At 35.3% G+C, this 27915-nt stretch overlaps 1 protein-coding gene across 1 annotated transcript in view; it reads right to left on the bottom strand.

Annotated features, from left to right (window-relative positions):
- The window catches only part of LOC150104184 (rho GTPase-activating protein 7-like), a 372722-nt gene that overhangs the window by 142186 nt on the left and 202621 nt on the right, over positions 1-27915 (bottom strand). The window contains exons 7-8 of the mRNA XM_090397299.1: positions 22340-22411; positions 8076-8157 (exon numbers count right to left, since the gene is read on the bottom strand). Of these exons, the coding sequence (XP_090253425.1) occupies positions 8076-8157; positions 22340-22411 (154 nt within the window). The remainder of the gene's footprint in view (positions 1-8075; positions 8158-22339; positions 22412-27915) is intronic.

Here is a 27915-nt window from a genome sequence, read left to right as displayed (position 1 = left end):
ACAATTTTGTTTGTAAAATACTGGAAGGAGGATGCATGAATAAAATTACTAGAATACAATAAAACTGAAAGTTTAGGAACAGAAGGAAACTATTTTGCTCTCATCAAACACGATTTGTGTTAAATTAACTGAAATTGTTTTTTTAACAATGCTGCGCAGCTATGCAGAGAAGTCTGTGATTAAAAATATTATATGCTCAAAGGCTTCCAACAATTCTATTTCTATCATGTTTTTTTTTATTTTGGAAGCTTTTCAATTTTGAAAAATGAATTAATAAGCAACTCAAAAATTATGAAACTGTTTGCTGGCAATTAATTTTTAGTTTATCACAATTTGCAGATTAAGTAATATGCAGTGAAAACATTAATACCATTTCAGTCAAAAGTGAAATATATTTCAGTTTGTTTTTATAATATGTTTTATTAATATTAATTTCTTAATGCTCACTAATAACCTTTAAATTTTAACTGGCATTACAAACAAAATGATAAAGAGAGGGGGGGGATTGAGAGAGATTTTCTTATACTCGAAAAATACTTAGAAATGCTATAATACACATAATGTGAAAAATTATGCGCATTATAGTTCTGGATAATTTTTCAGTTGCACAAGAAAGTCAAAACTAATCTTCTTGAATTTGGATACGATAAACAATGCAATCCAGATACCATTTGGATTGCATTCTTTAACACACACTTTATTTATTTTATTATTTTTTTGTGTATTATTATTACTGCATGGGCACCTCCATGGAGTCCTAAGACTCATCGTAGGAGACACAAACTAGCAACACAATAATTATTGTACCTCTCCTTGAAACCATAAAGAGACAAAGCACTCGCAACCGACTCAAGCAACCCATTAAAATCATGCATCACTTGCCAAGCAAAAAACCTAGTCCTCACACCCTTGCTAACCACACTCTTAATCAACTTCCAAGGATGACCTCTTGTTCTGTTCTGTTCCCTCTAGCCAAGTGCTGAAACATTTCCCTGCATCAATCCTATAAAACCCTTTAAGTACCTTAAATGTTTCTATCATATGCCCCTTTCTTGCCTATCAACCAACCTTTGCAATCCACAAATCCTCAATCTATCCTCACAGGAAGCATTTCACAGACCACTAACCAACTTGATCACTTGACTCTGCAGCCTCTCCACTCCTTCCTCATCTCCAAGAAACCCAGGTCACCAGACCTGAGCAATCTAGATATGGTCATATCAAGGCTTTATAAAGAGGAATAATAACTCCCTTAACTCTGCTTTTTAGTGTGTTCTTCAATAACCAAGTAAACCTGTAAGCTACCGTGGCAACTTTAGCAATATGCTCTCTGAACTTCAACTCTCTATCTACTACTACTACTTACCCCCAGATCCCTGGCTTCATCAATTTCCTGGAGTACAGTTCCCTCAATGTGGTACACAGCTTTTAATCTTTGTATCCCAAAATGCATAACTTTATACTTTTCTGCATTAACTTGACAACCATTATATTTTGCCCATACTGTCCACCTATTTAAATCACCCTGCAAGCTCTCTACATCACTTGATTAACTATTACCCTACCCAAATTTGCATCATCAGCAAACAACTGAATTATGTATTATACAAATTAAACAGCAGGTAACTGTGTTTAATAGTTACCTGCCTTCTATTGGATTCTGCTCCCCCATATACTACTTTTGTATCTGTCCATCAACCACCATTTTATTCATATCACTAGTTTCCATTTGTTGCTGTTTGTGTAACAAAGTTACATGTGGTATCCTGTCAAACACGTTTGCAAAATCTCTCAGTATCATCATGTAGCCATTTCCTTTATCCAACTCAGCTGTCACTATTATAAAAAGTTAGATTATTAAGGCATGACCAACTCTTCACAAAGCCATGCTGCCTCCTCATAGAGTATCATATTCTTATCTACCCATCCCTGAATTCTCTTTTTGACCAACTTTTCTAGTAATTTTACAACCACTCCTGAGATCAGATTGGTCTATAATTTTCTGCCATAGACTTAGATTCTCCTTTATGTGAAGGAATTATTTTGCCCTCCTTCCACTCTTGGAACTTTGACACATGCGGAGACTTAAATTAAACAGCTTAGTCGAAACGTGTGGTTAGTTGCCCTGAACATTCTCTTAAAATGTGAGCTGATATCCCATCCAATCCCACAGCTGTATTTGCATATTTCAGATTCTGCAATATAAGTACCTCCAATTCATCAAGTTCTGTTCTCACATTAGTCCCTGTCACCTCTGCCATAACAATAGCTTCACTTGGATAATATACCCTTGCAAAATGGTCACTTAGTAGCTCAACAATTTCTGTTACCCCTCTATCATTTGCACTCATTAAAGTTATCTTTCCATAGACATTCTTCCTCCTACTTGCCACATAACAAAAAAAACGATTTTGTTTTGCCTGCTCAGCTCACTTCTCATAATCCTAAAAAATAATTGGAGGAAAACTCACGTAAAAACTTTATTACTTTATAATTTTTACCAAAGTATCATAGGCATCATCAGTATACTGGATCACAGAACAGCAATTAGAATTGTCTGTTATTGTTCAATTGCTGATCAATATTTTTCACCTATGATGCCTAGGTGAAAAATCTACAATAATAAAATTATTTTTATGTAAGTTTTCCTCTGTTTTTAGAATTCTTTTGATTATGCCAACTCTCAGTATTTCATTATTGCAACAAATTCATAAATTAGCTGGTCACCTTTCTTCTTATATACCCTCCAAAACATCTTTTTTTGCAGTTCTTGCTTAATAATATTACTCATCCACTTAACTCCTATCCAATTTCTCTTGTATGTTTTAGGTATAAGCTGTAGATGCCAACCTTAGCAAAAGTGAAGAGGAAATTTCACATAAGTGATGGACAAAGTTCAGTTTTAGGTGAAAATTAAAACATAAGAGTGTTCGCTGCTAGGTTGGCAGCAAAACGACCCAGAGGAAGACCAAGATATAGGTGGATTGATATACAAAGTGCCTTAGATGATAGAAATATAAGATCTGATAATGTTGGAGTTTTGACAAGTACCAGACTGATTTGGAGGAAAATTGTAGATAGGAAGTTAGTAATGATGTAATTTTTTTCATGTAGTACTATCATATCCTGTACACCCCTTGAGGGTACATGTCAAGAATTTTGATGATGATAAGGTAAAACATGCCAAAAGGATGTATACTGGGAATATGTCCATGCGATTCAGTTTTGTACTCAATAGGATTATTTCTGTTGGCAAAAGGATTAGAACTAAGTCATAATTCCTCACCAGCTGAAGAGATTTTAACAAAATTTGATAATTAAGATTTATAAGATTTATCATTATTATTATATGACAAATTCAAGGATTCATCATGAGAAGGCACTCCACACAACCTACCATCTTTACAATTTGCCTCTCCAACTATACACTATCCAACATAACACCATCTACTGGCACCTAGAATATTTCTGTTTGAATTGTATGTTGTGCTTTCTTAGCAATTTCGATGTAAATGCCTTGCTGTATCCATATGAGATCAGCTAACTCACTTTCACTTTCTATTAAAACAGGGGTCTTTCAGACCATGCGGGCCACATTAAAAATTTCAGTGAAGCCTGTGGGCCACTAAGCTATACTGCAGGGTATTTAGAATTGTAAGATGCTTTCTAGATTCACAAGGAACGCTGTGCATTTGATACTTTACATAAAATCCTATAAAAATAGACAAACTCAGCTTTAAAAGCATAGGTAGAAGTCGGGTTCATAATAAGTAAATACAATTAATACTTGAAGAAAACATTCATTTTTTTTAGAATGTCAATGGGAAACTTAGCAATATTTTTCCTTGACCAGCTTGTCGATGTTGGTCCGTAATCAGAGTTCTTGTCTTGGACTTCACATGCTTCATTCTGGAGAACTGCTCACATAAGTATGTGCTTCCTAACAAAGCGCACATCTTCAAAGCATGCTGGCGAAGATTAGGGAATGCCTCCTCAGAAATGTAGTCTTTGTAAAATGCAAGCAAGAGCATATTGAATAATTTTTCTCTCAAAGAAGAGTTGTTTTGGAGTTCAAGCAATTCTATTTGTATTGAGCCTGGCATTGAAAATAAATCTAAAGAAGACTGTTGGTTATGAAAATCACCAAATCTCTCTTCAAACTCACTTCACAACACAGCTAATTTTGTAGAGTATTCATCAAGAGATGAACAGTTGGACTCAGCAAGAAGCAAAATTAGTTAAGTCTTTTTTTTGCAAGTTGTGTCTTCCAAAGTTTGAGCTTGGCCACAAAAATTTTGATATGATCAAACATAGTGCACCAATTGATCTATGGATTGTAGCTGCCACGTATTTAGGTCATTTGGTCACAAAGGCAAAGTCTACCATCCACTTCGGATTGTTAAATTCCACAATCGGATTCCCCTTGGTTTGCATGAACTGCTGTATTTCGCTCCTTAAGTCAAAGACTTTTTTTAAGAACCTTCCCTCTGATCCGTTTACACTCTTGGAATTGACGATGATTCATTCCTCTTGCCTTAATAATGTTGACGACAGTCACAATAACTTTCATGACATTCTCAAATCCAATAGTTTTCGAGCACAAATTTCCTGGTGGATTAAACAGTGGTAATGGATGAAATCTTTTCCTTCTAGTTCTGGTTCTTGCCATAGAGCGCAACAAACCCTTCTTTCTTTCCCAACATAGCAGGGGCACCATCAGTACCACACCCTCGAGGTTGGTTAAGCTGAGGTCGAAACGCTAGAGCATTTTCTTGGCGGCTTCAAGAATATCAGTGCCTTTTGTCATTCCCTTCATATGTACGAGCGCTAGCAGTTCTTCTGTCACACTGAATTGTTGATCAATGCCACAAACAAAGATAGCCAGTTGTGCTGTATCCTTCATCTGTGCACTCATCTAAAGCAAGTGAATATGATGTAAATTCGGACAACCGTTTTTTTAAAGTTCTTTTGATGTCATTGGCAAGTTCTTTGACACGTCGTGCTACAGTTACCCAGACAAACTCGGTTTTTTAAACACTTCCTTATTATTTGGGCATAGAATACCCCCAGCAGCAGTGAGACTCTCTTTCTTAAACTCACCCTCCAAGAAGACTTTTGATTTTTTAGCAAGTTTTTTTCAGCTATTACATAACTTACTTTGACGCACGCTTTGCTTTCTTTTCCCTCTGCCTTTTAAACGTACTCTGCTGGCATTTTAAATCAATTTGGAGACTGTTCACTTTGTTCACACGAACCCGCCCTTGAAGGTGATCGAAATTGGACACATGCTTTGTCTCAGAGTATTCTTTCGATACTGACACTAGCACACTGGCTTATCGTCGAATGGCACAAAAAAGTACAAATTGGTCCACTTTTCATTAAAAACCCGACAAGAATCACTTGATTTATGCTTTTAACTCATAGACGCCATAGTGATGGAAGGTGAATGCAAAAAATTATCCAAAATGGCCATGTAACGGTTATTATCCACTGAATATGTCTCTCACTAATGAAAAAAAAAGTCTGCAATATAAAATGACAATAGGCTATGGCTGACAGGACGAACCTGTGTGCACTTATACACAAATATCACACTGTTCACGACTGACTGTGGATGAGATCCTCTTGTATTTATACAAAAATAACAAAGTATCGAGAACCTTCGAGATGTATCTGGAAGGCAGTAGACAGCGCACTCGAACTACTGCTTCAGCCATCTACCTGCGATATTAGTAAGAGTACTTAAGTACCGCTTGGTGCTGGTAGATGGCTGAAGAAGCACTATTTAATATTTACTTTTATAGGATTTTATGTAAAGTATCAAATGCACAGCGTTCCTTGTGAATCTGGAAAGCATCTTACAATTCTAAATACCGTAGTATAGCTTAGTGGCCCACGGGCTTCATTGAAATTATTTTTTATTTAATCGCGTTTTAATGTTAAGAAGTTATTTTTTCAAAATAGCCAGCCGGCCACGGCAATGAGTTGAAGATCCCTGAATTAAAACTTATCAAGATACTTCAATTTTGGCTTCAATTAACATTTGTAGTAGCAAAATTAGACAAAACATAAGCCAAAAATGGATTGGAGCTTCATAAACCACTATTTTATTTATTTTTTTTTTGTCCAACAATATTCACATTTGACAGTCTTCTTTTGAATACCATGACACTGGCTTCATCTTGATCAAAGGTGAAGCCAATTCTCTTAGGCATTTATCTAATCCCAAGACCACAATCACATATCAATATCCTAAGCACCTCTAGTTCATCTACCTGAAATTTCACATTGGTCCAGGGGTGTAGTTCTGAAAGAAACAGTGCCAGGGTTATACATTGAAAACAAAAATCCAGAGCACGAAGAGCGGCATTATTATTATTGCGACAGCCATATGGCAGAGAGATTGCCTTGTTTTCTGAAACAAAAATGACAAGAGCAGCAAGCTGCTATTTGTTGACCGAAAGCTGGAAATGCATTATAAGTCTCATTATTATAATTAATTTAAAAATTTTAATACTTTTAAAAAAGTATACCAGGGCATCGCCCTGGCCCGACTACGCCCCTGCACATTGATCACTGCTTTACCTCAACCCCAATGATATACCTTTGCCAAATAATCACCGAGTAACTGAATTATTTTTTCAGATTTTCTTACCTTCATACTGCCTTCATTCAATAAAGGCATCTTTCCATAATCATTTATCCCTTTTACTCGCTTCATAGTGAAAGAATTCTTTGGGATTTGGTTTGTTCAGCTACTTTTCTCTCATGGTTCATTTTCAACTCCCCTACCACACCTCGCCTTTCTTGCCCGGGCTTTATTCTGTTCATGAAATTGTTAATTGTACTTCTTATATTCCCACCACAACAATTTTGTTTTGCATCTCATGCTTAATGATGCTACTTATTCATTTAATTTCCATCTGGTTTATCTTCCTGATCCTAGAGAATGCAGTCTGATACTACTTCCCAAATATCCCTTTATTATTTCCATGCACTGCTAATATCTCTATCTGAAGTTTCACATAATCTCCAGCTCTATAATTCCACATATACCTCATTATTTGGAAATTCAATATGCTTTTATATTATTATTATATGACACCTCCAGGAGTCCAAAGACTCATCGAGGGAGGGCTTACTCTATAACTCTGTCTCCAACTACAACGAACCGCAACCACCACTACCAGTATTTTCATAGACAATTGCAAACATTTATGCCCATGGAGGGATTCGAACCTGCAGCCTTTAGGCGGGAGAGTAGATAGGCTAACCATTCGGGGAACCAGGACGGTTCTGTTTAATTTTGACGATATTTAAAATTAAATAGAGATTTTTCTGTCCAAAATTGAAAAAAAAAAAAAAACATTTCACCATACTCGGTTCTTAAGCGCCCTTGGATCAATGGCGCCCCTGGGCTATAAGCCCATTTAGTCCAATGGATAAGGAAGTCCTGCCTATAGGAAGAAACCGAAATTTAACCTTGCAAACTCAGAGCACCCATGAATACTAATTCGTTTTTGTGATGGAAAAACTACGGAAATGTACTGAACTGCAGTGATAATGAAAATCTGAGGCAGGCTGCATTCCAATTTCTGAAAAGGTCAGCGCTAAAGCAGTACTTCCTTCGAGAAATAAAATGAAAAGACGTTTTTAATTTAATATAATAAATTTCTTATATAATTATTTTAGAATTCCCCTTTTTACATTTTAATATGATGAATTTTTATATTTACTCGTTCTACTCCTCAGTAACACAGTGGAAGGAGAAAACTTGCCCATGGAGCCACCCTGGTCGAGGAGATGCTTATTTCCCTTTTATATATATTTCAAGATTTAACTGGGAAACGAAAATGTTATCTTGCCCTTAGGCGAATAACCTCCTGTGCAGCAGTGTTACTCCTTTCTCCTTAAATAAAGAATTAACTTTTTTTTTTTGTTTTGTAATAGTAGTTAACAGCTTTCTCCCAACAATGTGTCTAAATACAGTTGCCCGGAAGTTCTGTCTGAAATTCAATCCTACATACAGTATAATCCGAAGTATACCACTGCCTCTTGAGAAAACAAACACTTACCTAAATAGAGATTGAATGGAATCTGTATCCAGGAAAGCGTGATCCTTCTGCACAGTACTAATGTCAATGGGGAATGAATTATCTGCAAAAATAAAAAAGGGAAAATCAAAAAAAAGAAAGTTGGAGTTTCTTCATGTAAAATATTTAAAACTAAACAAAATTAAAATATATAATTACAGAGTAACCATTAAGTAACTAAACACAAATAAATTTGAATAGAAGTAATGATGGAACCAACAGTTCCCCCATATACGCCTCTTTTTTTTTTTTTAAAGTAAATTTACAAGAAAAAACCACCAGAAAATTCCTCAGTCTTAGTTAAAATTCCCGGTGGAAATCCTGCTGGAGTCTGTGGCAAATACTGTTTTCAACGAGTAATCGAAACGACAAATTTTTAACATTGTTCTTCGGCGTAGACCATGGCTTAAACCATAGGAAAAAACCGCAAGCAGTGAAAGTCCGGTAAACACGTAGGCACTCAATTGGATTTCAACAAACAATTCATTTTACTTGGAAAGTTTCATCCAACTATTAATGAAAGATTCGTTTTTGATATAGATTTTAAAACGTCACTTTTCGAGCTGATTTTTTTTAATAAAATATTTACAGTCGGAATAACTTGAATCTAGAGAACCTCAAGATGGCGTTGTCATTGAGTTCCTTTAAGTAATAAAAAAAAGGGGGGGGGGAGTATATCGCATTATTTTTTTTCCCTGTCTGCTATTTGCATATCTTTGAATACTTTCTGTTTCAAACTTCCACCCCTTGGCCAAATCGTCTTTAGCGGTAGTTTGCAGTAAACCAATTAAACGTTTTCTGGTAATACTCTTCGCATGTCCTCTGGATTTTCAAATTCTTGTTCAACAGTCATAAGTGGGTTTGGACCTTTTGTTAAAGCTAATGCTAACGCGGAAATATTTAACTTAGGAGAGGCCTTCTTGTAGAATTCAAAAAGGCATCTTGAATTTAAATTTCGTTTACGAAATATTCATATTCAAACTTTGTTCGTCAATCGCTGGCGGCTATTTTGTATTTTTACTTCCTTCCTCGTAAGAACATTATTTCTAAGTTTGAGAAATTGTTATACACTGAAAAATTATAATTCACATCTAAATGTGAAATATAGTAACACGAAGAAAACTGCAATTTAAAAATAAAAAAAAATTCAATAAAATTAATTTCAATTATTGAAAAGCGTTTTTATGAAGCAATAATAATTTTCGTATGATGATACAACGGCCGTGAGTCCCTTTTACGGGAGGTATGGCACCATCTTAGTTCCCCCAAGTTTTATCCGGGCTCGCAACAGGCATAGCTGACGAATCAGACCTATGGCTGGGTCAGTATTCCTGACTATAATCAGTGTGTGTTCACGGGGCTGGTTTGCCTGATTGCGGGATGAAAAACCCCTGCTGTCCATGCGCAAGACCGGCTAACTTGGCTATGGCTGAGAAAGATCCTTAAGCTCCTCCCGTCGTCGACGGGGAATCGAACCTAGGACACTCCTTCCGCAGGTTGGAAGTGCAAAGCCACTAGGCTAACCGCGCGGACTATAAAGCAATGAAAGCAGCATACCAAACAGTAACGTTCAATAACTTTTGCTGCGCGAAATTTGTTTTACTTAGCCTGCTTCTCTCTCTCAGCGATATGGTTTGCAGACATAAAGAGAGAAAAGGAAAGAACTGGGCGGCTCTTAAATAAAAATATGACTATTATTGGATGCATTTGGTCAGAAGCCTCTCATGGATATTAAAAGGAGAAACACCTTTCACATAAAACATAACCTTAACTTCACAGCTTAATACTTATGTCCCCATGCACTTGCTCTACAATTCCAGTGGTCGAATTGCATCTACAATAGCTCCTTTTGCTGTAGTATTTCAAAAATTTGAAATACTACAGCAAATTCGTACTTCAAAAAGTTCCTTTGATCACTGCAGATGCTGTTATATGTCGTATGCGATGCGTAGTGTGTATTCTCAAATCGTCTACTTAACTCACCTCAAGATTAAATCCTGAGTGCGCTACTGTTCCAGACTATACAAAGCGGGTGGTTGCTCAAGTGCAGTTCAGCATGATAATCTGTTAACAGTAATCTAAGTAACTGACCACAATACGACAGTCTGTGCCAACTTGCCATTGCAAATATACAGAAATTACTGACATGTTTACCAACAACAAAAATTGTGAAATAGGACCGAAATCGTTCAAATGGCAGTACAGTACAACGGTGGTATGCAACAAAGCAACATCCGAAAACACAGTGTGCATCGTATCGTATTATGTGAGACCAGTTAACTCACCTTCAGTTGAAAAGCCCTTCATATATAATGTCTTTTCAAGATAAAGGTCTTCGTGACCTAGACAGGATTTGAGCCTACGTCTCTATCTAAAGGATATTGTCGATACCAACTGAGCTACAGAAGCTCGCAATTCAATACGAAGTCACAGGTAACCGCAATGCCGATGTGATTGAGTCTGCTTGGACTTTTATTCCTCCCACCAGCAGGAAGTTGAATTCTGAGGACTCATTGGTATACTAATAAACCACTTAATTATGATGTATAATAATTTAAAGTGAACTCATTTGAATGATAAAGTGGCGTAATTATTTATTGTGTGTGTCAGGCAATCCGCTACATTCGAGAGGAATAAAAATCACTAATTACACGAAAGGGTCAGTTAGTAACTTTTAACTTGCTCTTCAAGATTTGTAAAGAAGCAAAAAAACAACCAACCAAACATAACCGAAAATGGTCCTTGTGAAAAGAAATCTTTAGTATATCTGCGGTTCCTAATATGTTCCTCATGGTGAGTTAGGACTTTACTGTTTGTATTAATATATCGAAAATTTATAAAAACACAATTCTGTTTTGTTAATGTCACGTTTACTGTAAAAGAATTATGACGTCGAAAAATATGTTATAAAAGGCAAAAACATTTTTGGTTAATCGGACTATTTTAATCGACTTAAGGGCCTTTTCATGATTCTTTTTTTTTTTTTTTTTGACAGTGTAGAGAAAATCCACATTGCAACATGTGGCAACTGTGAAAGACGATAACTGATTAGAATCACGCAAGATATTTAGCAAAATGATGTCCTTCAGTTGTCATTGATACCAAAAAATTCTGACGAAATCTCTATCCTAAAATTACTTTTTTTTTTTTTTTTTGCAGAAATATACTCAGTACTGATGGAATTAATACGTCCTTTCTTATGAATTGCAGCAAGAATCTCCATGAAAGCGTCTGATAAAAAACGACAGAATGGCGTAATTATTAAAATAACTGCCAATGGTTCATTCGAACTTATTTCGATTAGATGAAAATTTTGTTGAATATCTATAAAAAATCTGATCCAGAATAGAGATTTTATTTCAGTGTTTTCATTTCGTTCAGGTAAAACTTGATAAATATGGATTTCATATTATTCAATCTTTTATCGATTGTAGGAATTTGAAGAAATTTAGCTTTAAAAAAAAATTCTAATTACTATGTTTAATGTAAGACCAGTAATATCTTTTTTTCCCCTTCTATTTGTAGTGAAAAATAATATTTTAACATTTTGTCATTTTAATACTAAAATCATACTGTATAATTGGCCTGTTGATTAAAAAAAACAATACATATATGTTCATAAGAATTTTATATTTTATTGGGACGAATCAGTAGTAAATTTAAAACCGATTCATTTGTTAAGTAAAAATTATTACGTTTTGCTTTGCTTGGGTTGATTTCCCATTTCATACCGATTTATTCTAATTGAATACCAATACTTAAAGACAGCCAAGTAATAGTATTTTTTTCGATGCTGATAGCACAATAATATTGACATTTAAAAATTTTCACAGTATTATAGAACTTCACGATATAGCAGCCAATGGAAACAATGTCATAATAGCCAAAAATAAACGATACGAATCATACTTAACCTGGCTCAGACATATACCACAGTACAAATATACTAACAGACATAAATTATGGTTTGGCAATCTATCAGATTATTTAGATTTCTTCAAAATTCTAACATACTTCCTATTGAAAACATAAACTGAAGAACAGTATTTATACCAAATATATACTCAAAATAATAATAATAATAATGAAAAATAAAAATGGTTCTCTTATAACAAATATCCTAACTTGGTCTGTTTCTAGTTGAATATATCTGCTCCTACCCGTATACCTTCCGACAGCTAATCAGACTGAATAACCCGCAAATAATGCAAACCCGCATTTCAGTTTTTCCATCCAGAGTATTGCTAAAGATACTTACCACCAATCACTCACACCGAATGCACCGTCCACACTTAGCACGCAACAGCCCTCGGCATCTAAACGTGACAAGCAAGCGACAACATCTCTTATAAGCTCAACCAGCAACGCACACTTCATCCTAGTTTCGGTTACTATAACAACCAGCTACTACCATGAGCAACAGGCGTCCATCCCATAAACGAAAAAATCGCTCTCGTCTCTTCTCACGTGGGTATTTTTCTGAGAGCAAAGTTAGTGAGAAGTTCGCTGGATAAATAAGATATGGTGAAATAGTCTACTTATATTAAACACGGTGTAATGCAAAACGGGATCAGTTTTATATTTTGAGACATTAGATGTAAAGAAAGTAATGCTGATGAAGAGAGTCTCAGTCTCTAAAGAACGAAATTTTTAGTCGCGTAATGTTACTGAACTTCGGGCGACTTCTCCACCCCACATTTTTTTCTATAATGTCACAAAGATTCTTTTAAGGAAATTGTACGTAAATACATTATATATTTCCAATTTCATTTACCTTCATTAAAGTAATAATTTTTAATTGAATTCCAGATTTTGAATTTCATATTTTTAAAAATTTTCATATTATACCAATACCAGTGGCATACACAGGTTAGGATCTAGAAAAAAACCCCTCTCCCCTTAAGAAGGATGTATATATATAGTTGCCTGATGACTTGTAAAAAGTCATGTCTTTTGAGAAATGTAATAATATCAAAACAACTTATGGCGAAGATGGGAATTCTCGTAAACTCTTGATCATATCTGAAACGTTTTAGTTCTAGCGTACAAACTTTGCTTTTTCGTTGGTACGAAATAATAATAAATACAGATTAGCTTTCTTTTTGAATGATCTCTAACATAACGCAAAAGAGACAAAATGTCAACGAATAAACAATGTTTTTTGGTAGTTATAATAACTGCGGAAATTTATGCTTCGAACGAATTGATACACGCGCTATGGAAGTGTAGGACGAACAAATACAAAGCGTAAAATCGAAAGAACAGTTTGAAATAAATGTAACTGATTGCAAAGACGCTTATGGGGAAGTTCTGCAAAAGGGAAGAAGGAATACTTCATGCTTTTTTTTTTTAATGTGACTTGCAAAATGAACTGTTACAGTTCACATTGCAATTTGTGCCGAGAAACTTAAATGGTAAAAAAATTGCCTTTTTTTTACCATTTAAGATGATGAAGAGTCTCAGTCTCTAAAGAACGAAATGTTATATGGCTGGTTACCATATAACATTTAGATTCACTTCCCTTGCACTGTTCATCAGCATCAGTAAAGAATGAAACAAATCATGCAGTACTACTGTAGGATTTGTTTCATTACTACTATGCTGCCAGTGGAATGTGACAGACTTCGAATAGCAATAGTGACTGAGTCATGCTGCCACACGTAGTGATCACGAAAAATTTGTTTCAAATAAATATTAAATAGTGACTGCACCACGCTGAGAAATGTATAAACGAAGTAGAGAAAAAAAAATACTCATAAAAATGGAGTTCTCTTTATAGTCTGATCGTTGTCAGAATTTTACTATTTGATTCATTTATATGGTTAAAATTTCGTGTAGTGACCTCATCGATGAATCTTCGGACTCTGGGGAGATGTCATATAATAACAATTGATGGAAATGTAATGATTCATTCTCGTCAATTAATTATACAATCTTTTAGTCGTATAATTCAATACCTATTAAGCCTGCTGAAATATATTCAATAATCCTGTATGCCTAAATAAAGGATAGAAACTGTTCCACGCGCAAATAACAGAATATTTTCAATGTGGCATTAGACTTACGCATAAATCTGAGTTATTATAATCAGTAAATCCAGTATTTCGTAGTGGTTGATTTGGTGTTTCATGCAGTCCGAACTGTTTGAATTAAAACGTGTTGTACATTAATTTTATTATTACGCAACACCTCCAAGGACTCATCTTGGGAAGGTACATTACGCCACTACATACAACAAACGTCTCCCCTACTTAATCCACCAATTACACACTACCACCATCAACATACAACGCCATCTACCGCCCGTAAATTGTGTATATTCCCATGGCCAATCTGTATGCGGGATGAAAACCCCGTTCCGGGAGAAAAAAATTCTGCCACCGTCGTATGAGATCGGCTAACTCGCCTTCAATTTCTAAAAAAGCATTCCGTTATAGTACAGCATAACTGCTGATACAGCTCTAAGAGATACAACTAATTAGAAATACAACTATTTCTAATTATTCAGATTTATTTTTTTATCAGGAAAAAAAAAATATTTTTTTAAACTTTTTCATTTTTGATGTGGGATGTGAAAAAAAAAAAAATGGAACAAGAACTGATCAGGTAAATTTTCTTTCTTCTACAGCCAATACTGAATTAACGACGATGGAAGAGGGGAATGGAACATTGTCTAATAGAAAGAATTGTACGAGATGGCTATTAAATTCCGGTATCGATTTAGTTGAGCTTCGATGCAACTCCAGATTAGTTTGAAGCCTCGTCAAAGCCAGGAAAATTTGATCTGCAGTTCCCTCGTAGGTAGCTGGCTATCTTTAAGCATTTTTATGGCAGTAGCAATTAATTCTAATTCCTTATGTTCAGTAAGCTCGCAGTGATTTTTAGAATCGGTTATCTCAATGGTAACATTATCTGTGACTGATGCTGAAGGATAAAAGAATCTACAATAGGGTTCTTCTGGGATAATACTTCCATCGGTAAACTCTTTTCTATTGTTAATCTCTTTTCTGCCAAAAAGAGACTGTCAAAGCTTGGCTAAGCAGTCTTAATAACATTACACACATGTACACTGCTTGGAAAGAAGTCAACGGACCCCCCCCTCCCCCCATGGGCAAGGTGCATCATGCCATGTATCGAGTCGCGTGTTGGTAGCCGGATTAAACTGGAGGAATATGATGCTCACAAGGCAGTGCAACTGCGTTCGGGTGAAATGGCTGCGAGAAGGGAACTGACGCCGTTAGGCAGATGCATTTTGATAGGACGCCACATTGCAGGCCTACCTATTCGACAGACTGTTGACAAATTGGGTCAACAATCAGTGATACCATACTGAGATTGAAGTGTAGGGAATCAACTGCAAGTGCTACTCGCAGTGGACGACTCACCGAACGTGATCATAAGGCGCTACCTTGCTTGGCCGACATATTGAATGAGGGGTTAAGAACCGACTAGAACACCAATCTGCACCAAAACATTCAGAACCGAAGCAAGCTCATCACATGGGTATCCATGGTAGGACCGCAATATGCAAGCTCCACATTACCCGAACAAATATCACGTCCCACTTAACATGCTCTTTGCAGTGGTGCAAAGAGCATGTTAAGTGGGACGTGAAATCTCAGAAAGCTGTGTTATGAAGCAACGAATCACGCTACACCCTTTCACCGCGCATATGCACGGGTGTGGCGAATGCCCTGTGAATGTCTCTTACTAGAGTGCGTAACTCCATGAAATTCGGAGGTGGCGATGTGATGGTATGGTCCTGTTTTTCCTGGTTTGGCCTAGGACCTCTCTTTGTGGTGCACCGAACTCCAAGAGGTATATTTTTGGGCAATGCAATGCTTCCTTCGTTGTGGCGTTTCTGAGGAAATTACCATTGGTTTTTTTTTCAGCAAGGCAATGCACTGCATCATAAGGATGCTGCTGTAGCTACGTGGTTTGTGGACATGAACGTCACCACACTTGATCGGCCTAAATCTCTGATCTAAATCCCAGAGCCCTGATCTCAACACTATTGAACATCTGTGGAATGAATTGGATTGTCAGGAAAGGTCAAGGGACGTCTGTCTCACAACAGTCCAGGAGCTCATTACATGCCTACAGGAAGAATGGTCCAAAATTCCCACTGATCGCTATCGTAAGCTTGTAGAAAGTATATCCCGTAGAATTGTTGCAATCAATGAAAATAAACATATTTTCCATAAAGTCCAAAAACTATTCTATAATTATGATGTATTAACCACAACTGAAATAAAAAAATAAAGTACATTAAGAAAATAATATTTATATCTTTATAGCCAAAACAATTTATTTCACCTTTCATATTACAAATAAATAATTTTAAGATTAAGGTGGTCTAAGATAGTAGTTTAATTTTTTTTTTGTGTGTTATAGAGTAATTACGATTAAATTTATATTGTAATTACTTATTCTTTAGATATGTTTGTTTTTAATTAGGTTGTTTTCCATCCTTAATGAACTACAGCATTTTTTTCCCTGCTCCTATAAACGAATCTCACATAACTGACTCATTTGTCACTGATGTGATCAATTATGACAAAATGGCAATCTCCAAAACATTAATGTAATTAATACTCCTCAAAGAACTGCTCCAGGGATTGTGTTGCAGTACGAAGGCAAAGATAAGAAGAAAACACTCTGAAATATTGGCGGCTTGTACTGAAAACAGCGGGCAGATTAAAGTAGAAAGATGAAGAGGAAATTTGAAGTGGAAACTATAGATGGAGCTAAGCAAGCAGGAAATATCGGTCAAGGAACGTGCTACCATCGAACTGATAGAAACACTCATTAATGATATTCATTTATTGAAAACCAGGGAAGGTTCGAGCATAGCCACTGTGGAACTGCAGCACCCTAATTTTTCTCTCTATATAAATATATTTATTAATAATATTTAATTTAATCATCAAAAATCTTATACAATTCTCTTATTTTGTATTAAAGATAATAAAAATCCATCTTGTAGCACTCAGGAAGGCGAAGGCCGCTAGCAGCACTGTGTTTACCACGGTGTCATATTGCTACGCGCGCAAGCATATGCACGTCATAGTAAGATGCGAGCTGTTAGCGTAATACACCACTGTCCGTCGCGCAGTTCCACTGTTGTTAATATGCAGTTTGCGCCAGTAGTAGTGTTCGGAGTGCTTATCGCGTTTACTCCGTCTCTTTAAATATTTGAATATTACAATTAAATCCTTTAATTGTAGTGTCCAAAAATTGAAAATCCATTCCTTTAATTACAATTAAAGGAATGGATTTTATTTTTAAGTAATTTTGAATCATACCAAACTGTATAATTTTATCGATAATAAACGGTATTTTTCATGTTTATTTTTTACCATAATTTTGATATTTTATCCAAACACGTATACACTGTACTTATAGTGTGTATGTATATTTCAAAAGTTGCAGCACCCCCACGATTTCAAGCCACCACTGTTGAAAACTATCTAATTTTTGAACTTTCTAAGGTAATTAAATTTTGTTTTAAAATTGTACGGTGTTCTTTATCAAGTCTTATGAGCAAAACAAACGAATTAGTGTCCAAAGAAGGTTTATTTCATAACAATAAAGGCATTTCACAAAAAGGGAAGTTCGGATTAAAAATAAAAAAATAATTGAAAATTTCGTATATTTGCGAGAAACTATGCCATAAGAGATGAAAAATGCGTTTATTTTCGTATATCGATCATAATCATTCAATTATTGTTCATATCCGGAAACTATCTTGAAAAGTTACTTCTGATGACAGGTTGTCTTGATCCCTTCCTAATCACATAATTAAGAACTCGTCCTTGAACTTTTTGAAGGAATAAATAGGAAGCTCATGCGATCAACGAGGAAAAACTAGACAGTGTTTACAATTAAGATATAAAAACTACCCGAATAACTGCGTAGAAAATACCTTGTTACCTTCGCCAAACAGAAAATTGCACAATTATAGAAGTTAAAAAATGTTAAAAAAAATTGCAGAATTTTGAAAATAATTATAATATTCGCCAGTTATCTTTAAGACACTGGGTATAAAATTGTAAGATGTCATAAAACGCAATTAAGAGAATGAGTCTCCTACTTTCTTTCCATTATTTAAATTGTTTTAAAAGTATTTTGCATGATTTTTATACATTAAAGAAATATCAAAGACTAAAAATATTTCAAAACTTAATTTTACTAATGAGTTGTAGAATTAGCAGTAATCTTCATAAACTTTTTTTTTAATCAAGCAACTTCCCACCAGGTGACAAAATTCATCTATCTCCTCAGACATGCACCAACATCCACTCAACTAATCAGGACGACATTCACATGAAGGTCGCCGAATTATCAAAGAGGTTTAGATCTATGCAAGTTGGGAATAAGATGTTAATAGGAGCGCTATGGTCGCTTTGCTGGTTATTCGAAGATTACAATTTGTGATGGATGGACACAGAAGAAGAATAGGCAGTGACCTTGGGATTTTATACGACTTAAGACTTCGATGGAATATATAGAGGAGTTAAGTACCGCACTAGCGAATTTTAACAAAGGGGAAATCATACTCAAATATAATGTTTTTCAATTTAGTCTACAGTATAGGCCAGGGTATATATATATATAGGAAAGCGGCAACAACGTATGTACAAGATTATTGACGGATAGGATGCTGTAATGTGACCTTGATTGTGCAACGATTTGCTTGTGCTAGAACAATAGTTCTAAGTAGCTCTGTGAGAAAGTTGTTAAATGTTATATTTGCTAATAAGTCTTTCGTTGTTAAATGTTATATTTGCTAATAGAAAGAAGTGGGTGGTTATTTAAACTGCAGCAACGCAACTAAGGCTATGAAGCGAGTGTATTATATCCGTGAACTGCATGAGCTTCTTATTATTATTATTCTGTTTCCATGCAACAGAATAATAATAGCTTCCATGAAAAAAAAAAAAGTCCTGTAGCAATAATACTGGCTAATTCGCCTTAAACTGAAAAATCCTTATAAATGCTTCTCTCGCTTTACGAATCGAATCCAAACTTTCAAACCAAATGGTTATCACTCAATTGTGCTACTGAGGTATCTTCAAATGGAAACAAAGATTTCTCCCATCTTAAACAGGATTCGAAATGCGGTCTTTTACAACCAAACAGCAACCCTTTTACGACTTTACATAGAGATTGGGGAAAAGACTATCCGTTTCCTACGAATTCGAGCCATCGGTATTGATAATGCCCTTTTGTTGGAAAGACCTGAGTTTGAAATCCATATAGGACGAGAAGAACTTTTACTCATACAGGGGCGGAGGAGTTTTTCATCCTGCAAAACAGATATAAACCTGCCAGAATACATGCGATTAACTGACATAATACAATTACATCACAGTCTTAGTTGCTTTTACCTAACTCAAAGCAATAACAGCCTCCGAATTCACCATACCTCACACGAACCGCATTCTCCTTTGTGGAGTATACTGGATAAAGTTGAAAGTTTTCCACTTAATTAAACTATAAATTAAAGATGCCAAGAAATTATATTCTGGGTTTAATCCTTTATCTAAGTGTAAGCAAACCAAGTTTAAGCGTAAAGTATCTTCACAACTGAGTTATTGTATATACAGAGGCAAATGACTGCATCAGTTGCCTTAATATCCCATAATGCAAGGCACACATCCTTTTGGGACCTTGGACTCCCCTCTGGGTCTGGCTCCCATTTATGAGACCTCAAGAAAAGTTGAAACCAGTCTGGGTAGTTGCCCTTCTCATAATACATAGCATAACACACCCGAAAGGATGTGTGCCTTGCATTATGGGATATTAAGGCAATTGATGCAAATTTATTAGCCTCTATGTACAAGTAGTCCAGTCGTGAAGATATTTCACGCTCAAATTTTATTTGCTTAAGAATATAATTTCTTGGCATCATTAATTTATACTGAAGGTATGAACCGTAACCCAAAGCCTTGTGGCATTGGTCATTTGAAAGGTATTCGACGTTTGTTACAACCTATACTATACATACGTATGCTACGATCCGAATTGTTTCATCCAGGTGACATTTGAGAATTCCTTAGCCAACATGAAAACAGTCTTGTATTCGCCTCGAACATTGATTTGCATGATAGGTATTATATATCACGTATTCTAACATGAAATACAAACTTTTCATTTTTATATTTCTCTTAGCGTGTCATGCTGTAATAAGAAAGAATATTTGGACAAATAGAGTCGATGCCATTTAGTAAATCTGTTAGATCATCATCATCACCAATAAGGCCCATACTAATTGATTTCCGTCATCTTCCTGAATATATTTTTTTTTAATCTCATAGTAGAATCCAATATTTTATTTATGATACTGACTGTAGGAAATCTTAAATGCCGAATGATTTGCTTTAGATGATTCATTTTAATGATTTATACTTCTAGAAAAAGAGACGGGAAAGGAATAAATAAACATGGAAACGGGTACGTTTCTATGGATAAAATTTTTATGTATTGATTTTTACTAAAAACATCACGTAACTTGAATTGCTAATATAACACGCACATGGTCAATATATATATATACATACATACATACACACACACGTTTCCTTTCAGTCAATACAAGGAAGGAAGTAAATACGATTTGCCAGCATTCTTTCATTTTTGTGATCAACCTTGTAACTACATTTACTGTAAAATTTTTTTGGGGAAAAAAATGTTTAAACGGATCCTCGATGAGTTCTTGGACTCCCTGGAGGTGTCAAATAATAATACATTAACATTATTATTTTAAGCCATAGTCGTTGCTACCAAAAATCAATGCATGCAAATACGTAAACACGTACTTACTGTGTCAGTGTAGGCGAGCCCATTAGTCGCTCACCTACACGCAACAGCGAATGTCATAACAATTGCACATAAGCTCATCCGCTTGAACATTTTAGAAAACAACGTAGTTTGGATTTAGGAAAACTTGCAATAATAGCAATTATTCAACTGAATCTGCAACAGATGGCTTGAATACAGTATACACACTCCTAATAGCAAATGGTAATCCTACATAATCTTAGGATTAGTTTAGCCTAATTAACGACTATTGTAATATTTAAAGCGAAAGGTAGATGGCTCTCAACTTCATGTCGAAATCTTTAAACTGTGTGCTAATTAATGGGTCTGAGTAGCTAAAAATAGTTGTCACAAAATTGTATAGGCAGAATATTCAGTTGATGTCTTAATGGTTTTGAAGTTTATATTGATAATTAATGATTTTTGAAGTTATAAATATTCGTACTTATAAAGATATAACATGCTAATATGTTAAATTCAAAATTTAATTATTTGAAATCAAAAGACATTAAAAAGAGGCTTGAAGAGTTAAGATTGTGCTAGATTTATTCAACTAATTTATCGCCCACGTTTCAATATCAGTTGATATATTTCTTCAACCATCGATAAGAATTCTTTTCTTTCATAAGTCTCGAATAGAACACGTTGGAACTTTTTCTTGATATTGTGAAAAGTTTGATTATACATTCGACATTTTTCAAGGTTTGGTGGATTTAAGGTCTGTGTCACGGAAGAACATGGGATATATTTCTGCATTTGGCTTTCAATTGGGAAATAACTGTTCCATTTTTAACAAGTGCATTAATCTGCATGAGTAGCCTGAAGAAACTGTCAAGATTAATATGCAGAAGAAACACACTATGGGTTCGATTAGATGAGTTTTCCCTAAACTTTTTTTTTTCAGCCCATTCCGCAGTTAGTCGCACTTGTCTTTCGCGTAGGGAAACAGGACTTTTATCCTTCTGTAGAAATTGGTTTTTAATGCAGATTTTTGAAATCAGCTCATTAGCGAATAAATACTAGTTGGACAGAGAAACATGGCCTCTTATCTCCCATGGAGACCAGGCTGCCTAATGATTTCCGAAACGTTAGGGCTAAAACAACACCTACCATTAAACTTCAGCAAATGAAAGAAATGTTGAAGGATTTATTTACTTATTCACTTCCAAAAAAACCGTCAAAAATATTTAACAGATCGTGTAAATATGTTAAACAGTTTCGAAAGCTGTTAATTTCGGGAATTCAAATAGTTATAATAATCAGTTACGGGGTGGGGGACACTTATCACTTGGGTTCACACAGCAATAAATATTCAAAGTCCTTTGCATAAAATTAAAAATCCTTATGGTTTTAATTTTATGCAAAGTGACCAGGCACTTTTAGTAGTCAGTTAATTATTCCTAAAAGAGAAAAAAGTGACTTACCCTCATACATCTGAGCATATTGAGGAAATCCTGCGGCACGTAACCACGCGCATGTCTCCAAAGCTTGTAATTCTGGGAAAAAAACAAAATTAACCAAGTTAATAAACATAAAACTTTCCAACTGTAATCACATTTCAAAAGAGATGTACTGTAATGCCAAATCAAAGTTTTTACTAGCAAATAAAGATTAAGACTGTAAATCAAAATCTTTGCTGGACTCTATTCTTTGGATTAATACTTGATGTGCTAAGTCTAGAAAACTGAAGGCTCACGTTTAAATTTATATTTTTATTGTGTGAAACTTTTGTATTAACTTATAGACCGAAGTAGTTATTTCATCTATCTGCGATGGTAACATACTTTATAATTTAGTATATAATTAAACTGCTCGCAAAGAAACAATGTCATTATTTTTTTTTTACTTAGTATAAAACTTAATACAGTACATTAATTAACAAATTAAATGTTGCCTTGATATTAAATATAACTGTTGAATAACTTTAATAAAATAGCGAAATCATATTTCAGTTATCAGCACTTTGAACGTTGAAAACGTTATTCAAGAGCTGCTAGTGAATAGACAATGTACATTTAATTTCTGATCTGGAAAGCGTTCACTGTGAAATAATAATAAAAAAAGAAAAGAAAACTCGAGTTATTTAAGATTCTGTTGTGTGCGTGTGTGTCCCCACACTGTATGCTATAGGGGCGACCTTTCGTTTGGGTCAGATAAAAAGAGATAAACCAGACAGATGAATGCATTGTGTGCATCTAATATCTCTTCTTCTATGGAGTTGTATATTACGAGTTTCTGGGAAGTTTTGAGACCAGCTAATTCAGCTTCGATGGGAAAAAAATATCCTAGAAAATGATTCTTGCAATGAACGGAATTTGAACCTCAGATATACTAAGTATTTCTGACCGAAGTTTCAAACTTACCATGCATCTTCGAAAAGAGGAGAAGTAGTGTCATTTTTGATTACTTTTCTCATCGGCTAGAAAGGCATTGGTTCAAATTCCGTGAATAATGCGAAAAAACTTTTATACGGGCTTTTCAGCTGAAGGTGAGTCTCGACAGACTCAGTGACGGTAGAATTTATTCTCTCGGAAATTTTGGTTTGTCATTTAGTAAAACATCTAAACCAGCAAGAGAACAGACATTTAACATACATAATACAGGGTGATCAAAATTGAAGTATCCCAGATACTTCAAGTTTAAGGCCTTGTGGAGCGTTAGCCAGTGATTCAAATACAGTGAAACTTTGCAAGAATACATTCTGCGTCAAGATGAAACGATACCGAAGGACAAAGAAGTAGTTCCAAAATTCACCACCAGGGGCGTGGTAACACCAAATGCATGGAATTTGCATATCATGCAACTCAGCAGGAGCCAGGAGGGTTTAAAAAATGGACACGGAATTTTTCCCTTCATTCTGCTTGTTATATAGTGATGGCACTAAACAACTAAACCTAAACAACTGCAATGCTGTTGTTGCACTCCGCGAATTTCTTCACCTGGACAAATGTCGACGAGGTCCACTATCTCCGCGACGAATGATTAGTCGTATCGAAGAAATGGGATCTTTGAGGATTAGACCTGGCAGAGGTCGCAAACCAATCAGTTCACAACAAGTAAATGAAGTTGCTACTGCCGTTGTGTAGAAAATTAACCCTGACACAGGAGTTCCACCTGCAAAACTTTGAAAATCGATTGACATTCGCTTTAATATTCTTTGCTCGAGTCGAATTGGACGCTGCATGTCTGTGGATGCTTTTGTGGGAAGATGAGGCCCACTTTCCTGAACGGAATTGTGAATATCCACAAATGCCAGGTATGGGGTACGCAAAACCCGCATGCAATCCAACAAATTCCTTTGCATTTACTCTGAAGTTACTGTCTATTACAGGTTTACAGCTTTATCATTGGACCATTATTCTTTGAGGACATTCGCCAGTCAGGTCCTGTGACTTGCTCAGTTACTGCCGAGAGGTATCGCGATATGATAAACAATTTTGTTGTGCCACAGCTACAGCAGAGCTTGTGCGTGAATTCAGTCATTTTCATGCAGGATAGAGCCCCTTCATACATCGGTTGATCCGTACAGGAGGTTCTTCGAGAACATTGCACGGAAGCCATTTTATCGCAATCATCCTGATAGCACTGAAAGACAGAATAACGCAAATATCTGACCAAACTGTCTGCGTTCTGCCGCTGAACACACTGTACAAAGGATACAGTTTGTGACATACCAGGAAGGGCAGGACATTGAACGGTACAGGCCATGAATGTATAATAGAAGTGAATAAAAATGTGTTATTTATGCTCGTGTGGATTTTCTCCTTTTTACACACAGAAAAAAAAATTACTACATTCGATAGATCCTACAGCATCCCTGGTGGTGAATTTTTGAACCCCCCCCCTCTTTCAGACGACTCTGCTGCATGACGCACAACGTATTACTGCAAAGTTTCGCAGCATTTGAATAACTAGGTGGCGCTCCACAAGGCCTTAAACAGAAAGACTTTAATTTTGATCACCCTGTTGCATTGGCCGTAAATGCCAACTAATATCAATAGCAATTTTCTATGCCGTAATTTTGATTCAGAGTATCAGAATTATGTACAGAAAACGAGGAAAGCATATTATTATAAAGATTACAGTAAAAATTAAATCACTTGACTTCATACCACTGAAATGGTATGATGTAGTCAAGAAATTAAGTCCAAACATTAATATATTTTTAAAATTAGGTAAATGATAAATACAATTAATTCCGCACGTATTATATTATTCGAAATAATATTTCGATGTAACAATTCTACGAAAACCCGAAGAGCCTTTGTGGCCGAACTGAATGGAAAGACCTGGGTTCGTACCTCATCTATCACACGAAGAATCTTTATCAGAGCTTGTCACAATTAATAGTGAGTTAGCCAGTCTCGTGTGGGGAGAAAAAACTCGCCATCTCCGTAGCGGGTTTTTTCTCCCCACAACGCAGGTTTAATTTTCATTACTATATGATAATTAGTTGTAAAATTATTTAATAATAAGAAAGGGAGATGAATGAAAATTGATTCTAAATTGTGGGAAGGAATGAAGACGTTCTTTGTGGCGCTAAGAAAAAAATATGTATTAATGTCACTGTCACTTTGATGCCAAAGCAGAATTGCCAACTAATTCATAATATGACTGAACCGACTCATTATAAATCCGTTGTTGGCTATACTATCGTTTGATTGCAAGTATTATGTCATTCGTGTCAACAATGTCACAAAATAAATCCCCAAACTCTGAAGTTTTCTTAAAACTCGTACGTATACGTACGCGTTTCAAAACATTCCATCAGACAAATTAACCATCGACAATGGCACCAATTAAGCTAAGCTATTTCCAGAAAAGATTACTCAATAGCTGTGTGAGTAAGCATGCCGACAGTAAAGCGTTAATGAAATCCTTTACCGTCAGTACTTTTAACAAACATAACCAGGAAGTTTTCCCATTTGCAAAACGTGAACCGCATAAATTAAGAACGTATAGAGAATTTACTGTGAAATTAGCGATATATGTCGCCTCAAGTTTCAAAACAACCAGGCAATAAATAATCGCCTTCTTGTAATCCAGCATTACGCAATTCCCATTCTGTTGTCTACTGAGTCATAATGAATATCCAGAAAAGCCGCCTGCTGTTTTTGTAGTCCATGACTGGATGTGCTAACAAATATTTTTCCTATGGAAGCCACAGTGAGTTTTGATTACTTAGTCCGTATGCGCATATAATAACCACGTTCGCCAATGGATTTTATTCATATTTGGTATATTATGTGAATCTAATCCACGAAGGATTGAAAACTCTTCGTGGGCTCCATTCACATATAGTACCATTGGTGAAAGGTATTAGGGTAATCCAGTTCCTTCTACTCTCGAGACCATAACATGAAACTTATTCAGGACTTCGGTCAGGAGTGTAGTGGTCTCGCACTGGACGACGAAATCGCCTTCCTACTAAAGCTTTTCACGTTCATGTCACAGTAGGATTTGAACTCCGCCTATTAGCTGGAGAGCAAAAACGCTACCCAAAGCAATCTGCCTGGTCATTCGACTGGTCAGGCCGACTATGAGTACTTTATTACAATTTTACTTTAAATCGAACCACCTCCACGCAAAACGATTCGAAATGACAAAGTAAAACTCCACTTAGGTTGACTTTAATGATTCTTCTATCTATGATTTTTTTTTTTTTTTTTTTTTAAACACACTTGACAACCACAACGGTTCTGACTTCAGGTTGCAATGATGATGAAAAACGTGACTATTTCAAAACTTTTTTTTTTTTTTTTTTACGATTGCCTCCAATATTTCCATACTTATTACTTTCTATGAACTACATCTACTTTAAGATTTTGAGAGCTCTTGGGATTCTTTATATATATTTACTGAATAACACTGCACATGTAACTGCAAGGAAAGCAGCCAAATTTTAGACAAATGACGTAATCTGAACACATTAGCGTAATCATACATATAAAATCAGACATAAATGTTGCTTTTTTTACTGCCTAATGGTAATAGCATAGCGTGTGACGCGTGCACTGAGATAGGGCGTGGCTGCATTTTGAAGGTATTATTTCAAACTAAAATGCATTACAGTAATCACAATGGTCATATATACCAATTCCACTCACTTTTTCTATTTTCTTTACAAGGAATTAATAATGAGATATTAATTTTGAATAAGTACAGAAAGGCGTCAATGCTATGTTGCTAAAGTTTCCATGATGTATATTTAGCCGCATTTAATAATTGAAATATTTTATGAAAGAATTGCTAAATTCCTATTTTTTTTACCTAAAAGAGAAAAATGTGATATGGTTTTGCTATAAAAAAAAATTAACATTTTACTACAGTGATAAATCAAGTACGTGACATCATTATGTCAAACTAAGTTTTTCACGCGCTTCTTTAACTTTTTTTTTCCCTCTCATGTTTGCTATTATACACTTTTTGTCTCTGCGTTTGTCCTACGCATGTGCAAATGAATATATCTCCTGAATGATGTCCAAGAACAACGATCCTACTAGTACACGTTTCGAAGTAAAACAAAGCTGTCTAAAGTTTTTTTTTTTTTTTTTTTTACGTTACTGTGTTGCAAACTTGTGATTCATTAATCGGGAGTGTTTTTGTTAAAATTCAGAATTAGTTTAGTATTGTTCGTTCGTCTCGAGACATGAAAAACTTAATAGGCGAACCTATGAAAAACAGCTGATAAATTTCAATTTATTAAAATTGAACAGTGATGATTACCAATTGACGCTGGTGATTTAAATCGTTCTCACGGGATGCTAATTTTCTTCTCCTGAACATAATTTCTCGTTTATCTTCTTTCCTTCTGTTCATTACATAACAGTTTAAGTAGCATAACATAATATAGAGAAGGCACCTTGCACTGTTGTTTGCACACGTATCCTATTTTAAGTCACATTTATGATTTGGGCGCTCAAATAAAATTGGAAGTTATCATTACGTCAGTGATAAAGAAACATCGTTCTTTCCATGACTTGCCAAAAATGATAAAAAA

This window comes from Typopeltis vanoorti, chromosome 8 (assembly GCF_054136105.1).
Source record: "Typopeltis vanoorti isolate ZY-2024b chromosome 8, IOZ_Tvanoo_1.0, whole genome shotgun sequence".
Classification (NCBI taxonomy): Eukaryota; Metazoa; Arthropoda; class Arachnida; order Uropygi; family Thelyphonidae; genus Typopeltis; species Typopeltis vanoorti.
This window is presented reverse-complemented; position numbering and strand designations above follow the sequence as displayed.